The sequence below is a fragment of the Eschrichtius robustus genome, chromosome 1 (genome assembly GCF_028021215.1).
Source record: "Eschrichtius robustus isolate mEscRob2 chromosome 1, mEscRob2.pri, whole genome shotgun sequence".
Lineage (NCBI taxonomy): Eukaryota > Metazoa > Chordata > Mammalia > Artiodactyla > Eschrichtiidae > Eschrichtius > Eschrichtius robustus.
This window is the reverse complement of record NC_090824.1, coordinates 184393114-184411195: the sequence shown is the minus strand read 5'-3', so window position 1 is coordinate 184411195 and position 18082 is coordinate 184393114. Positions and strand designations below refer to the sequence as shown.

At 35.1% G+C, this 18082-nt stretch overlaps 1 protein-coding gene across 21 annotated transcripts in view; it reads left to right on the top strand.

Annotated features, from left to right (window-relative positions):
• CCDC7 (coiled-coil domain containing 7) overlaps positions 1-18082 on the top strand; it is a 319203-nt gene that overhangs the window by 95891 nt on the left and 205230 nt on the right. For 19 of the 21 annotated variants that reach the window (XM_068560909.1, XM_068560921.1, XM_068560928.1 and 16 more), the window contains 2 exons: positions 8154-8219; positions 10212-10430. The exons of the other annotated variants lie outside the window; for them this stretch is intronic. In XM_068560909.1, coding sequence (XP_068417010.1) covers positions 8154-8219; positions 10212-10430 — 285 coding nt within the window. The remainder of the gene's footprint in view (positions 1-8153; positions 8220-10211; positions 10431-18082) is intronic. 21 annotated transcript variants of the gene reach the window in all.

Genomic DNA, 18082 nt, shown 5'->3' with positions numbered 1-18082 from the left:
GGTGGATTTTTTTGTATATGATGTGAAAAATAGTCCAGTTTGACTCTATTCCATGCAGCTGTCCAGTATTCCAAACACCAGTTATTGAAGAGGCAGTCTTTTCCTCATTGTATATTCTTGCTTCCTTTGTCCTAGATTAATTGCCCATATAAGTGTGGGTTTAGTTTGGGGCTCTCTGTTCGGTTCCATTGATCTATGTGTCTGTTTTTGCTCCAGTACCATCCTGTTTTAATTAGTATAGCTTTGTAGTACAGTTTGAAATCAGGGGATGTGATACCTCCAGCTTATTCTTCTTTTCTCAAGATTGTTTTGGCTATTCAGGATCTTTTATGTTACCATAGAAATCTTAGAATTATTTGTTCTTATTGTGAAAAATGCCATTGATATTTTGATGGAGATGACATTGAATCCATTGAATTCCTGGGGTAGTATTGTCATTTTAACAATATTAATTCTTCCAATCCACGAACACAGAACATTTTTCCATTTGTGGAAATTCTTTCATCATTCTTATAAATTTCAGAGTATGAGTCTTTTATATTTTTGGTTAGATTTATTCCTAGGTATTATATTCTTTTTGAAGCAATTATAATTAACATTGTTTTCTTAAGTTCTCTTTCTGATAGCTTGTTATTCTGTATACTGATTTTGTATCCTGCAACTTTAATAGTTTTTTTGGTGAAGTCTTTGGGGGTTTTTATAATAGTATTACATCATTTGCAAATAATGACAATTTTACTTCTTCCTTTACACTTTGGATTACTTTATTTTTCTTGCATAATTGCTCTAGCTAGGACTTACAACACTATGTTGGATAATGTGGTGAGTATGGGCATCCTTGTCTTGTTCCTGATCTTAGAGGAAAGGCTTTCAGCTTTTCACCATTGAGTATGATGTTATCTATATGTTTGTCATATATAGCCTTTATTACATTGAGGTACATTCTCTCTATACCCACTTTGTTGAGAGTTTTTATCAAAAATAAATGTTGAGTTTTGTCAAGTGCTTTTCTGCATCTATTTAGATGATTATGTAATATTTATTCTTTGTTTTTTTTTTTAATGTGGTATATTACATTGATTGATTTCTGGATGTTACACCATCCAAGCATCTCTGTTTGGAATCCCACTGAATCATGATGTATGATCCTTTTAATGTATTGTTGAATTTCATTTGCTAGTATTTTGTAGAGGAATTTTGCATCTATGTTCATCAGTGATATTGACCTATAATTTTCTTTTTTGGAGTGATTTTGCCTGGTTTTGGTATTGGGGTAATGCTGGCTTTGTAAAGTGCATTTGGAAGTGTTCCCTCCTTCTCAATTTGTTGGAGTAATTTGAGAAGTATATGTATTAACTCTTTTAAAATATTTGGTAGAATTCACCTGCGAAGCCATCACGTTTGGAATTTTGTTGGGAGTTTTAGAATTTTTATTTCAATTTCATTATTATAAATTGGTTTATTCATATTTTCTATTTCTTTCTGATTCAGTCTTGGAAGATTGTATGTTTCTAGAAATTTTTTCTAGGTTGTCTAATTTGTTGGCATATAATTGTTCATACTGTTCTCTTATGGTTATTTGTATTTCTGTGGTGTCAATTATAATTTCTCCTCTTTAATTTCTGATTTTATTTATTTGCACACACTCTCTTTTTTTCTTGATGATTCTGACAGAAGGTTTGTCTATTTTGTTTTCTTTACAAAGAACCACCTCTTAGTTTCATTGGTCTTTTATTTTTTTTTTAACTTCTATTTCATTTATTTCTGTACTGATAATTATTATTTCCTTCCTTCTACTAACTTTTGCTTTGTTTGTTCTTTTCCTAGTTCCTTTAAATATAAAGTTATATTGTTTATTTGTGATTTTTCTTGTTTCTTAAAGTAGGCCTGTATTGCTGTGAATTTCTCTTTTAGAACTGCTTCTGCTGTGTTCCATAGATTTTGGAAAGTTGTTTTTCATTTTTCAGATTTCCTTTTTGATTTCTCCATTGGCACATTGGTTGTTGAAGTAGCATGTTGTTTAGTCTCCATGTGTTTGTGTTTTTATCTAGTTTTCTTCTTGTAATTAACTTCTGGTTACCTACCACTGTGGTCAGAAAAAATGCTTGGTATGCTTTCAGTCTGCTTAATTTTATCCAGACTTGTTTTATGGCCTAATATGTGATCTATCCTGGAGAATGTTCCATGTGCACTTGGAAAGAATGTATATTGTTTCTTTTGAATGGAATGTTCTGTATATATCTAGTAAGTTCATCTGATTGAATGTGTCATTTAAGGCCTGTGTTTCCTTATTGATTTTTGTCTGAATTTTCTATCCATTGATGTAAGTGGGGGTATTAAAGTCCCCTACTATTATTGTATTGCTGTTTATATCTCTCTTTATTTCTGTTAATATTTGCTTTATATATGTAGGTGCTCCTATGTTGCATTCATAAAGTTTACAAGTGTTATATTCTCTTGTTGGATTGATCTCTTTTGTTACAGTCTTTCTAAAAGTCTACTTTGTCTGATATAAGTATTGCTACCCAGCTGTCTCTTTGTTTCCATTTGCATCATTTATCTTTTTCCATTCTTTCACTTCCATTTGGTAGGTTTGAGTGAGTCTCCTATAGACACATATATAATTTTTTTTTAATCCATTCAGCCACCTTATATCTTTTGAATGGAGAGTTTAGTCCTTTCACAAAGTAAATTTGATATGTATGTACTTATTGCCATTTCGTTAATTGTTTTCTGGCTGTTTTTGTAGTTCTCTGTTCTTTTCTTCCTCTCTTTCTCTGTTCTCATGTGATATGATTGTTTTCTTTAGTTTTATTTTTAGATTCTTTTCTCATTTTCTTTTGTTTATCCACTATAAGTTTTTTCTTTGAGGTTACTGTGAGGTTTTCATATAACATCCTATGTATATAAGAGTCTCTTGTAAGTTGATAGTAAATTATGAGTTACATTCCAAAGCTTTATATTTTTTACTACCCCCCCAAGGTTTTTATATTTTTGATGACACATTTTACAAATTTAATTCTATGTATCCCTTGACTAATTATTGTATTTTAATTACTTTTACTACTTTTGTCTTTTATCCTTTGTACTTGCTTTATAAGTGGACCAACCATCCACTACCTTTATTATTTATTTACCTTTTCTGGTGAGATTTTTACTTTCATATTTTTTCTTACTATTAATTAGTTCCTTTTCTTTTTAGTTTAGAGAAGTTCCTTTAACATTTCTTCTAAGGCTGGTTTAATGGTGATAAACTTCTTTAGCTTTTGATTGTGTGTAAAACTCTTAATCTCTCCTTCATTTCTTAATGATAACCTAGCCAGGAAGAGAATTCTTGGTTGTTTTTTTTTTTTTCTTTCAGTACTTTGAATATGTCATTCCACTCCCTTTTTTTTTTTTAATTTTATTTATTTATTTATTTATTTATTTAATTTTGGCTGTGTTGGGTCTTCGTTTCTGTGCGAGGGCTTTCTCTAGTTGCGGCAAGTGGGGGCCACTCTTCATCACGGTGTGCGGGCCTCACTGTCGCGGCCTCTCTTGTTGCGGAGCACAGGCTCCAGACGTGCAGGCTCAGTAATTGTGGCTCACGGGCCTGATTGCTCCACAGCATGTGGGATCTTCCCAGACCAGGGCTCGAACCCGTGTCCCCTGCGTTGGCAGGCAGATTCTCAACCACTGAGCCACCAGGGAAGCCCCCATTCCACTCCCTTTTGGCCTACAAAGTTTCTGCTGAAAAATCTTTTCATAGCCTTATGGGGTTTTCCTTGTACCTAATAAGTTGCTTTTCTTTTGCTGCTTTTAAGATTCCCTCTTTATCTTTAACTTGTACCATTTTAATTACAAAGTATAGCGGTGTGTTTCTCTTTGCTTCCTGGACCTGGATGTATGTTTTCTTCCCCAGATTAGAGAATTTTTCAGCCATTATTTCTTCAAGTAATTTTTCTGGCCTTTTCTCTCTCTTTTCTCCTTTGGGGACCCCCATAAATGCAAATGTTATTTTGTTTAATGTTGTCCTAGAGGTCCTTTAAGGTATCCTCACTTTTTAAAATTCTTTTTTCATTTTGCTGCTCTTTCTGGGTGTTTTCCATTGCTTTGTCTTCCTACTTGCTTATTTGTGCTTCTTTTTCATCCATTCTGATGTTGAACCCATCTAGTTTGTTTTTCAGTTCATTATAACTTCCTGTTTGGTATTTTCTTATATTTTTTGTCTCTTTGTTGAAGGTCTCACTATGCTCATTCATTCCTTTCCTGAAATTGGTGAGCTTTTTTATGATCATTACTTTAAAATCTTTTAGGTTGAACTCTTTTAGGTTGGTCATCTCTGTTTTATTAAGGTCTTTTTCTGGGGATTCGCCTTGGTCTATGGTGTTGAACATATATTCCTCTGTCTCTTCATTTTGCCTGTCTCTCTGTGTTTGTCTATAGGTATTAGGGGAAGTGACTACCTCCTGCAGTCTTGAAGGAGTGGTCTTGTGTAGGAGCTGTTCTGTGTGGCCTAAAAGCACAATCATCCCTGACCACAAGAGTCAGGCACTTCATGGGCATCCCTCACGGTGGGCTGCATCCACCAGCTGTGATGCAACCAAGGCTGGTGCACAGGTTTGAGTCACTTGCCTGTCCTGGTTGTAGCTAGGTCTCTGTGTGGGCTAGGTGGGGCTTGGGGCGCTTGCCTGGCCAAGTTGTGGCCTGTTTACTGCATGGGCAGAGCAAGGCTCAGAACATTTGCCCATCCTGGTTTTGTGGGGGGTGCTGCTTGATTAATTCTTGAAGTGTTTCTGTTATCGATGGTGTGCCACGCCCTGTCAGTGTTCCAAGGGGAGGAATCTGATTTAACACCTAGTTTCAGGTTGATTGGATGCCAGGCCCTCAGGTAGTAGCTTTTAAAGTGTGCAGATATATACTATGCTGTGGAGCCACAATTGTAATCCCTGCTGGTCTCCAGACCAGGAGATCTGGAGGTGTCCCCTGGGCGACATTTGCAAAAAGCAAAGCTCCTGATGAGTATATAAGCTTCTTTCTCGGGAGTCTTGTCAAGCTGTGGTGAGGCCAAGGGGGTACACAAGCATGATGTCTCCCCAGTTATATTTCCTGGGAGTGTGTCCGTAGCCTCCAAAAGTGTGGTAAACCTGAAGCCTGTCCCTCAGGGTGAAGCTCCAGGCTAAGTAAATAGGCCTTTTTCACAGGAAAACTGAAAAAGGCCTATTTTTCCTGGGGGTGGTGGCCTGCCAATAACTGTCTCCATGTTACAATCCCATGGAACTCCGGAACACCAGCCCCATGGGCCACTGGGGCTAAGTGATCAGGGGGTTTCCCTTGTGTGGATTGTGTACTCCCACTGGCTTTAGCTGGGTAGCTGGAGAGTGTAGGGGGCGGGTCTTGCTCTCTTGCTTCAGGAAGGCCGTGGGAAAATGACCTGACTGCATGCCCACAGGCTTTAGCAATGCAGCATTGAGAGTGCCTTGTCTGTGTGCATGCATTGGGTTTAGACCCTGACTTCTCAGTCTTGCCACCCTCAGCTTAGGGGGCAGGGGAGTATTGAGTCAGCTTTAGGCTAGGAGAGGAGTAATACCATGACTGCTTGCACTCACCAGCCCCAGCCAGAGGGAGGGGGAGTATAGTAGTTGCCTGCACTTGCAGACTTTAGCTAGATTGCAGGAAAATGCTGTGACCATTTGTTCCTGTCCATCCTAGCCAGGGAGTGGGGGAACATTGCAGCCTCTGGAGCTCTCTGGCTTCAGTAGTGCAGTGGGGTATTGCCATGATTGGCTCACCCCTGCATCCAAGCTCTGCAGCCTGTGCTAGCAGGTTAGGTGGGGAGTGCAGTAATGGTGTCTGCCGGTGCTGCTGTTTCTGGGGAGTGTTTCTACTGTCCACCACCCCTCCAGCTGATGCTTTTAGATTTGCAAATGACTCCTCTTCACATATAATCATGGCACTTTTCAGACCGCTATTATTTCCCTGGGTCTCCAGGTGAGTGAGACCATATGTCAGCCCTTTGGGGGGAGGGGGTTCTCAGTTTTCTATAGCACTTTGGGACCATTGGATGTCAGCCCCATTGGTTTTCAAAGCAAGGCATTTCAGGGGTTCCTCTCTCTGGTGTAGATCCCAGGAGCCAGGGTGCCTGATATGGGAAGCATCCCTTGCTCCTCTGGGGAAAGTGCCTGTCTGGTGAGATCCCTCTGTAAAGTGTGCTGTCATGCTGGGGGTAGGGTTTCTGGTGAGAGTGTTTCTTTGCCTCTCCTACCTGTCTTGATATAGTCCCTTTTTATTCTTTGTTGTGGAGCGCTTGTTTGGCTAGTTCTAAAGTTCTTTTCAGAGGGAACTGATCTGTATGTAGGTATATATTTGCTGATTCCATGGTAGGAGGTAAGTCCAGGCTCTTGCTGTGCCCCATCTTTAACCACCTTCCCTGTAAATTTTCTTTTAAGAGTAAGTCTCATTTTCCTGTTTCTTCAGATTCAAATAATTCTTAATTTTATCTTGGATATTGTGAATGTCATGTTGTTGAAGCTCTGGATTCTGCTATATTCTTCTTATGATTGGTACTATTTTTGTTTATTTATTTTGCCTTAATTTATTATTAACATGATTGGGTACAAAATGAAAATTCTGTATTTAGGCAGCAGCTTAAATCACATTTCATTTCTTGTAGCTTTTGCTAGGCTGTTTAGAATCTTCCTTATGCATATATGCTTAAGGGGTCAGGGGTAGATTTGTGTTGTTTGTACAGATGGTTTGGGGCTCCCTCTCTCTGGCTCCCTTCTTTGTGTGATTTCCCCTAACCTTTCCAGTGGCTGTGGTTGCCCTGAACTCTGTACCCTGGTTTGTAAGGTCTAAAAACTCAGGTTTGTTTGTTTGTTTGAATTAGCTATTAGGGTTCTGCCTGGCTTTGAGGGTTTGCCCTCAGACTAGAAGCCAGGAAACAAGGATCTTATGTAGGACTCTTCCCTTCTTCCAAGTGTCAGCTTCTCTCAAGAATCTACCTACTCTTGTTTGCTCTCTAGTGTTGATATTTGTATTTTGTTTAGAGTTTGTGGTTGTTATGTGTGGCAGGGTTTGTCCAGTAGGAACTTGCTCTGCTATACCAGAATCAAAACCGGGGACTTTATTTTTTTTTAACTTTTTATTTTATATTGGAGTATAGTTGATTAACAACGTTGTGTTAGTTTCAGGTGTACAACAAAGTGATTCAGCTACAGCTACATATACATGTATCTATTCTTCAAATTCGTTTCCCAATTAGGTTGTTACAGAATATTGAGCAGAGTTCCCTGTCCTAGTTCCTTATTGGTTATCCATTTTAAATATAGCAGTGTGTACATGTCAATCCCAAACTCCTAACTATCCCTTCCACCCACCCTTCCCTCATAGTAACCATAAGTTCGTTCTCTAACTCTGTGAGCCTGTTTCTTTTTTGTAAATAAGTTCATTTGTATCACTTTTTTTTTTTGCAAATGATGTGACAAGTGATTAGTCTCCATAATTTACAAACAGCTCATGTGGCTTAATATCATCAAAACAAACAACCCAATCAAAGAATGCACAGAAAACCTAAATAGGCATTTCTCCAAAGAAGACATACAGATGGCCGAGAGACACATGAAAAGATGTTCAACATCGCTAATTATTAGAGAAATGCATCAAAACTACAATGAGATTATCATCTCACACCAGTCCGAATGGCTATCATCAAAAAAAAAAAAAAAGGAAAGAAAGAAACTGGGGACTTTAGATATGGTTCCTCAAACTGTCTTCCATCTGATGGAGAATTCTTGAGACTTTCCATGCATAGTAGAATCTACTCATTCTCACAAAATCAGAACTATATTTCTTTTGTGTTAAGAGTAGAGTTGCTTCTTTTCTTAAAATTTGAAATATTTGTATTTAAATACGTCAGGCCTTGAGAAAAGGAGTAATGAAATGTTTACTGTAGTTATAATTTCGTAGATTCAAAGTCACTTTTCCTATGGAAAATCAATAGGAAGCTATAGCTACAGAAGTTCCACCATTCTCCCTGAGAAGTGTGCAGTAAATGTTTATGCTCAAATCATCATCTTGGCTATCTATGCACTTTAGAAAGGTAATAATTATGACAATAAATTAATAAAAACAAAAATACTAAATGAATACTTTCCCCCCATATTACATCCTAGAAAGTAACACATGCTCTGAAAATTGAGAACAGAGTTCTTCGGGAACAACTGAAACAAGCTTTACAGGTAAAAAGATATCATGTTCCCTTGAAATTGTTAACAAGGGAAGAAAATATCTATAAACAACTTTTTAAATGAATAATTTTAACTTTGTAAACTAATAGGTCTATATATTGTATTATTTTGCCAGGTTTAAAGTATTCTCATTTTATGCAATGGAAATATATTAATAAAATTTAGTATGTATTCTTTCCAAAACAGTAAGCTAGAAAGAAAATTGATATACAAACTTAAAGCAATTTATTTCTAGATACAAATGGGGTTTTTTTTTTGAAATTAGCATAATTATTATAGGATATATTGAAATAAGAAACTGGTGATTTCACAGAGGAACAATTAAGGAGGATTTGCTCATCCAAAAATCAATATAAAATATAAAAACACAATAACTAAAGCAGTGTGGTTCTGGATTTGGTACTGAATGAAAAGTCCAGAAACAGATTCAAATGAATGTAGTAATTTTATAGTTTATAGTTTTAGTTATTAAAATTTTTTCATAGAAGGATAAAATAGTCACAAAAGTAAACTACTGTGAAAACATTGTTGGGTTTCTAGTTAATGTAATACACTAAAATAAGTTGCAGATTGGTTTGAGATCCAAAAGTGCTAACTGAACTATTAATATATTGGAAGAAACACTGAGTAACAATTACATGTCTTGGCTAGAACAAGGCTTCCTAAGCATTATACCATAAAGGAATATGTTAATATATTTGGCTATATATAAAATAAAACTTTTTATGGTTAAAAAATTCATGAGATATAAAGATAAATGGAAAATCTTTACAAAATGTTTCATATCAAGATCTTTTACAAATATACAGGAAATATGGATATTCTTCCTCCTAAATAGACAGAGGACACAAATAGGCAAGTCATAATTGGGAAACACACATGGCCAATAAATGCATACAAATATATTCATCCTTACTAGTTATCAAATAAATGCATTTTAAAATAGCAGAGGGATACATATTTTTTACCTACCATTTTGTTAAAAATTTAAGGAACAGAAATATCCAATATTTGTGGATTTGTGCTGCAATGAGCTGTCTTTCACATACTTCTATTGTCAGTATGGATTGATACTTTTCTGGAAGAAAATACATAACAAAAGTCTTGGAAAGACATAGTCTTTACAGTGAACCATTCCACTTCTAAAAATTTATTGTAAAAAAGAAAAAAATGTACAGATATTTTGTACAAGTATGTAGAATAGAAAAATTTTAATAGCAAATTTTTTTAAATTACCAATATGTCCATTGATAAGAAATTTGCTAAATTAATTAAGGTATATTATTAAAATGTACTTCTGTTAGCTACTCTGATTTGGATGTATATTTATCATCATGAAAACATACCTTATGACATTATTTAATGAAAAGAGCATATTATGCCTCTATGTATAGTATGATCCAATCTAGATAAAAGTTTAAAAATACATATACACATATGCACTAGCTATAATTAGAAATACTTAAAAAGAGTATATATCAACATGTTAACAGTGAGCTTTCTGTTTGTGGTGAGACTGTGAACTTTTTTCTTTCTTTCACACAAATAACTTTTGTTAATATTACAAGTGACATTAAAAAATTTATTGTAGAAGAAATAAATTACTCTTCACATTTTCTTTTATTATTTGACATTACAGATCTTAATTATCTTGGGTACATTCTATGTATAATGTATGCATGTTATTAACTTTTATTGTGCCTGTATTATAATTAGAGCCTTAAAAAACAGTGGCCAGTAGAACCTCTTGGCGTATAAAAATAGCCCTTTAAGTAGAAGAGGTTTCTTCATAGTTTTTAATTTTAATTTGGATCTGTTAAACTATGGATTATACCAGTGGTTTAACTTAGTTTCCTCTAACTCTGTAAAAATAAAATTAAGAACCAGTGTGGGCATGAATATATGAAGATTCCTGAAAGTTGTCACGTTGGCAGGAAAATGTCATAGAAATAATGCTTGACAAAGTTACTTTTTTAAAAACAGGAAGCTGAAAGAGCTAAGGAGCAACTTGGCTATTTCCAAAATCAAGAAATGGAGTTACTTAAAAGTGAGGGAAAGACCAAGACAACAGAAATGGGTATTGATAAAATAGAAGTTAAAGGTGAAGATTCAAAATATATACCATTGGAGAAAGACACAAGAAAAACACTAGTGGCAGATTCAGGTGGACAAAAAAAAAATGATAAAATTAAACATCCACAGGTAAGGAAATAACCAAAACAGTAATAAGTGTTGTAAGAAATTTAACCTCTTATATTATTATTTACTTCATTTGTATATTATTTTTAAAAATTTTCTATGCACTATCTTTTGCTTGGAATTTTGCCTTTTGCCTTTTGGTTATGTCAGTTCATTATTATCTGGAATTTGAATCTATAAATTAACTGTGTATTGATTTTTGTGGGTTTTTGGTAATCCAGATATTTCCTTTTTTGTTCAGGACAGTTGATCCAATACAGACTTGTCAGATATAAAATAATGTTTTATCTTTAAACATTTTTTATTGCGGTATAATTGACATACATTATATTATTTTCAGGTATACAATATGATGATTCAGTATTTATATATATTGTAACTGGATCACCACAAGTCTAGGTAACATCTATCACTATACATAATTACAGAACTTTTTTTCTTGTAATGAGAACTTTTAACATTTACTCTGTTAGCAACTTTCAAATATGCAGTGCAGTATTAACCGTCATCACTATGCTGTACATTACATCCCCTAGACTTGTTTATTTTATAAGTGGAAGTTTGTACCTTTTGACTCCCTTCACCCATTTTGCCCACCCCCCCGCCCCCAGTTCCTGCCTCTGGCAACTACCAATCTGTTCTCTGTATCTATGCGCTTAGTTTTTGTTTTATTTTGTGTTAGATTCCACATGTAAGTGAGATCATATTGTATTTGTCTTTCCCTGTCTGACTTATTTGACTTAGCATAATCCTCTCAAGGTCCATCCATGTTGTCACAAATGGCAAGGTTTCATTGTTTTTCATGGCTGAATAATATTTTACTGTGTGTGTGTGTGTGTGTGTGTGCACGTGCTTGCACGTGCTTATGTATGTATATATATATATATATATATATATATATATATATATATATATATATATAATATTTTCTTTATCCGTTCACCCAACAGTGGACACATAGGCTGTTCCCATACCTTGGCTAATGTAAATAATGCTGCAGTAAACATGGGACTGCATATATCTTCTCCAGTTAGTGTTGTCATTTACTTTGGAAAAATATCCAGAAGTGAATATTTCCTGGATCATCTGGTAGTTGTATTTTTAGTTTTTCTGAGGAACCTCCATACTCTTTTCCATAGTGGCTGCACCAATTTACATTCCCACCAACAGTGCACAAGGGTTTCCTTTTACCTATTCTCACCAACACTTTGTTATTTCTTGTCTTTATGCCAATAGCAATTCTGACAGGTGTGAGATGATGTCTCATTGTGGTTTGGATTTGCATTTCCCTGATGATTAGTGATTTTGAGCATCTTTTCATGTACCTATTGGCCATATGTATGTCTTCTTTGGAAAAATGTCTATTCAGATCATCTGCTCATTTTTTACTCAGATTGATACTATTTTTTTTTTTGCAATTGAGTTTTATGAGTTCTTTATGTATTTTGGATATTAACCCTTTATTAGATATATGATTTTCAAATATTTTCTCCCATTTAATAGGTTGCCATTTCATTATGTTGATGGTTTCCTTTGTTCTGCAGAAGCTTTTTAGTTTGATGTAGTTCCACTTGTTTATTTTTGCTTTTGATGCCTTGCTTTTGGTGTCAAACCCCCCAAATTCAATAAGACCTATGTCAAGGAACTTATTGTCTATGTTTCTTTTTAGAAGTTCTATAGTTTCATGTCTTACATTCAAGTCTTTAATTCGTTTGGAGTTAATTTTTGTGTATGGTGTAAGAAAGTGGTCCAGTTTCATTCTTTGCATGTGGTTTTCCAGTTTCCCAACACCATTTATCAAAGAGACTGTCCTTTCTCCATTGTATATTATTGGCTCCTTCATCATAAATTGATTGACCATATATGCATGAGTTTATTTCTGGGCTCTCTACTCTGTTCCATTGATCGATGTCTGTTTTTCCCCCCATATCATACTGTTTTGATTTCCATAGCTTTGTAATATCATTTGAAGTCAGGGCACATGATGCCTCCAGCTTTGTTCTTCTTTCTCAAGATAGCTTTGACTATTCAGGGTCTTTTGTGGTTCCATACAAATTTTAGGATCGTTGGTTCTATTTCTGTGAATATGCCATTCGAAATTTGATAAGGAATGCCTCGAACCTGATGATTGTTTTCAGTATTATGGACATTTTAACAATATTAATTCTTCCAATCCACGAGCATGGAATATCTTTCCACTTATTTGTGTCTTGTGCCATCAAGGACATATAGTTTTCAGTGTACAGGTCTTTCACCTCCTTTGTTAAATTTATTCATAGCTATTTTATTCTTTTTGATGCAATTGTAAGTGGCATTGTTTTCTTAAGTTCTCTTTTGGATAGTTCATTTTTATTGTATAGGAATGCAGTAGATTTTTGTTAATCAGTTTTGCATCCTGCAACTTTATTTATAGTTCTAATAGTTTTTTGGTAGTCTTTAGGGTTTTCTCTATCATGTCGTCTGCAAATAGTGACAGATTTATTTTCTCCTTTCCAATGTAGATGCCTTTTATTATTATTATTATTTTGCCAAATTGCTGTGGCTAGGACTTCCAATAATATGTTTGATAAAAGTGGCAGGAGTGGGCATCCTTTTCTTCTTCCTGATTTTAGAGGAATTGCTTTCAGCTTTTCATCTTTGAGTATTACATTATCTGTGGGTTTGTTATACATGGCCTATTTTTTGTTGAGTACGTTTCCTCTATACCCACTTTGTTGAGAGCTTTTGTCATAAATAAATGTTGAATTTTGTGAAATGTTTTTTTCTTTTACAGCTATTGAGATGATCATACAACATTTATTCTTCATTTTGTTAATGTGGTATATCACATTGATTGATTTGTAGATATTGAACCATTTCTGCAGCCATGGTAGAAATCCCTCTTGCTCGTGATGTATGATCCCTTTAATAGATTGTTGTATCAGTTTGCTAACATTTTGTTGAGGATTTTTGCATCTATGTTTTTAAGGGATGTTTGTCTGTAATTTTCTTCTCTTGTGGTGACCTTGTCTGGTTTTGGTATCAGAGTAATGCTGGTCTTGTAAAACGAGTTTGGAAATATTCCCTCCTCTTCTATTGTTTGGACGAGTTTGAGAAAGATTGGTATTAATTCTTCTGTGGATATTTGATGGAATTCATCAGGGAAGTGTCCTGGTCCTGGACTTTTGTTTGTAAGGAGTTTTATTTATTTATTTTCTTAAACATCTTTATTGGAGTATGATGCTTTACACTGGTGTGTTAGTCTCTGCTGTATAACAAAGTGAATCAACTATATATGTGTACATATGTCCCAATATCTCCTCCCTCTTGCGTCTCCCTCCCACCCTCCCTATCCCACCCCTCTAGGTGGACACAAAGAACCGAGCTGATCTCCCTATGCTATGCGGCTGCTTCCCACTAGCTATCTGTTTTACATTTGGTAGTGTATATATGTCCATGCCACTCTCTCACTTCGTCTCAGCTTACCTTTCCCCCTCCCTGTGTCCTCAAGTCCATCCTCTATGTCTGCATCTTTATTCCTGCATCTTTACTGTAGACAGTTTCTCTGCTTTCAGTAAAAGTATCTGGATTTGAAGAAATCACTGTGAACAAACACTGGAAAATCTGATAGGTTCCAGGGAAAATGATCATTAGCTTTATAAACTTACTGAATGTGAGGTTAAACTTAGTAGTAGCAAGAACCCACAAGACTATTTTCTTTTCTATACTGTTACTTGTATGTATTTATTGTAACAGCATGTACTCTCTGTAGAACATTTAAAATATTCAGAAAATAACAAGAAAAGAATAAATATCTCTGACAATGCCAATTTCCAGAGATAATAAATAAAATTATGGATTCATTATCCTTAATAGTAGTAATCAGTCTGTTCAATTTTTCTTTCTTCATGATTCAGTCTTAGAAGGTTGTATATTGTAGGAATTTATGAAGTTATTCTTGATTGTCCATACTATTGGTGTATAATTGTCATAGCAGTCCCTTTGGATCCTTTGTATCTCTGTGATATCAGTTGTCATGTTTCCTCTTTTATTTCTGATTTTATTTATTTGAGCCTTTTATCTTTTTTTCTTTGTGAGTCTAGCTAATTGTCATTTTTGTTTATCTTTTCAAAGAACCAGCTCTTGGTTTTATTGATTATTTTTCGGTCATTTCTTTAGACTCCATTTCATTTATTTCCAATGTGATCTTTGTTATTTCCTTTCTTCTACGAAACTTGGGCTTTGTTCTTCTTTTCCTCAGAGTGTAAATTTATGTTATTTATTTGAAATTTTTCTTATTTGTGAGTTAGGCATTTATTACTATGAACTTTCCTCTTAAAACTGCTTTCATTGCATCCCCTGTATTTCAGTATGTTGTATATCCATTTTCTTTTGTCTCAAGGTACTATTTTAATTTTGGTTTTGATTTCTTTCTTGACCCATTGGTTGTTCAGTAGCATGTTGTTTAATCTTCACATATTTCTAAATTTTCCAGTTTTCTTCTTGTAATTTATTTCTATTTTCGTAATATTGTGGTTGGAAAAGATACTTAATATGATTTTACTCTAATCCTAAATTTGTTAAAACTTGTTTTGTGGCCTAACATGTAATGTATCCTGGAGAATGTTCTGTGTGCACTTGAGAAGAATCTGTATCCTGTTTCTTTTGAATGGAATGTTCTATATATATCTGTTAAGTTAATCTGATCTAATATGTCATTTAAAGACAATGCTTTCTTATTGATTTTCAGTTTGGATGATCTATTCGTTGATGTAAGTGGGGTATTAAACTCCCCTACTATTATTGTATTGCTATATATTTCTCCCTTTAGGTCAATTAATAGTTGGTTTATATATTTGTTGCTCCTATATTGCATGCATAATATTACATCCTCTTGTTGGATTGACCCCTTTATCATTATGTAATACCCTTCTTTGTCTCTTGTTACGGTTTCTGTTTCAAATTTTGTCTGATAGAAGTATAGCTACTCTAGCTTTCTTTTGGTTTCCACTTGCATGGAATATCCTTTTCCCATTCCTTCACCATCTGTGTCTTATTTCTCTTTCTCTCTTCCTTTGTGGTTTGCTTTCTTTAGTGGTATGCTTAGATTCATGTCTTATCATCTTTTGTGTATCTACTATAAGTTCTTGAATGGTGGTTACCTTGAGGCTTTCATGTAACAAGTTATATTTATAACAGTCTATTTTAAGTTGATAACAACTTCAGTTTAAATACATTCTAAAGCTCTACATTTTTACTCTCCCCTTGCCATGTTTCATGTTTTGGATGTCACATTTTACATCTTTTTGTCTTGTGTATTTCTTAGCTAATTATTGTGGTTGCAGTTATTTTTACTGCTTTTGACTTCTGACTTTCACACTAACTTTATAAATGATTCATTCACTACGTTTACTATATATTTACCTTTGCCAGTAAGATTTACACTTTCACATGTTTTCTTGTTACTATTTAGCACCCTTTCTCTTTAGCTTAAAGAAATCACTTAACGTTTCTTGTTAGTGTAGTTTAGTGGTGATGAGCTCCTTTGGCTTTTGCTTGTCTGGAAAACTCTTTATCTCTATTTCAATTCTGAACAAAGATGTTGCCAGGTAGAGTATTGGATGGGAATCTTTTTCTTTCAGCACTTGGAGTATATCACAACACTCTATTCTGGCCTGTGATGTTTCTGCTGAAAAATACGCTGACTCCTTTTTTTTCTTTTTCTTTTGTTTTAATTTTTTGGCCACACCATGCAGCATGTGGAATCTTAGTTCCCTGACCAGGGATCGAATCCGTGCCCCCTGCAGTGGAAGCACGGAGTGGAGTCTTAACCACTGGACTGCCAGGGAAGTCCATATGCTGACTGTTTAATGGAGGTGCCCCGTTGCTTTTTTTTTCTTGCTTGCTGTTTTTTGTTTTTTTTTTTTTTTGCTTGCTGTTTTTAAAATTATCTCTTTGTCCTTAACTTTTCCCATTTTAACTATAACGTGTCCTGGTGTGGATCTCTTTGAGTCCAGTTTATTTTGAATTCTCTGGCCTTCCTGGATCTGGATGTCTGTTTCTTTCCCCAGCTTAGGGAAGTTTTGTACCCATTATTTCCTCAAAAAAGCTTTCTGCTTTTTCTCTCTCCTTCTTCTGGGAATCCTATAATGTGACTGTTAGTCCACTTGATGTTGTCCTGTTAGTCCCTTAAGCTATCTTCACTTAAAAATTTTTTTTTAATTTTTGCTGCTCTGATTAGGTGGGTTCCTGTGCCCTGTCTGAGTTCTCTTATCCTTTCTGCTGCTTCATCTAGTCTGCTCTTGAACCCCCCTAGTGTATTTTTCAGTTAAGTTATTGTATTCTTTAGCTCTCTGGCTTCTTTTTTTTAATTTTTATTTTTTAAAATTTATTTTATTGAAGTATACAGAAAGTCCCTTACATACGAACGAGTTCTGTTCCAAAAGCATGTTCATGAGTCCAATTTGTTGGTATAAGTCCAGGAAAGTTAGCCTAGGTACCCAACTAACACAATTGTCTATATAGTACTGTACTGTAATAGGTTTATAATACTTTTCACACAGATAATACATAAAAAAACAAACACAAAAAATAAACATTTTTAATCTTATAGTACAGTGCCTTGAAAAGTACAGTAGAACAGTACAACAGCTGGCATCAAACGAACAGGCAAGAAGAGTTATAGACTGGAGGAGGGAGTGGAGGTGGGAGATGGTAGAGCTGAAGGATCATCAGAAATAGGAGAAGGAGGGCAAGCTGCAATTTCACTCACGCCTGACGTTGATGACACAGATTCTGATTCCTTGCTGGATTCAAGTCTACCTACCCTCTTGAAAAAAGGTTCCAGTGATGTCTGGTTAGTAGCTCTTTTTTTCTCATCATAGATGACATGGTAGCTCTGGATTGCATTCTGAATGGCTGCTGCAACCTTCGTGTGTACTGTTCTACATTCAGGTCCTGTGCCTCAAAAACTAACATTGCTTCCTCAAATAAAGAAAATCCCCTTGCCATTTCCTGCATTGTGAATCTCTTCAGTTCTTCAGTTACTTCTTCTTGTCGCTCCACTCTCTCAATTATTTTCACTTTTGTTTCCATTATTATTGCTTGGTGCTTCTTAGCAGTACCAGCTACATCACCACTGCTTTTACACTTGCTTCCGGACATCCTGGGCTTGAAATAAAGATACTGTACTACTGTACTCTATATAGTACTGTACAGTAAAGTACACAAAAGCACAACCACTTGTAGAGGATGCACACACATGACAGTGTACACCAGACATGTGAGCTAACTTACGTGATTGGACATGCAAACGCATGTTCATATCTTTGAAAGTTCGCAATTTGAAGGTTCATATGTAAGGGACTTACTGTAGTTGATTTACAATGTTTTGTTAATTTCTGCTGTACAGCACAGTGATTCAGTTATACGTGTGTGTGTGTGCATGTATATATATATATATATACATGCACACACACGCACATACATTCTTTTTCATATTCTTTTCCATTATACTTTATCACAGGATATTGAATATAGTTCCCTGGGCTATAAATTAGGACCTTGTGGTTTATCCATTCTGTATAATTTATCCCTCCTCTACCCTCTTTCCCCTCTGGTAACCATAAGTTTGTTTTCTGTGTCTGTGAGTCTGTTTCTGTTTTGTAGGTAAGTTC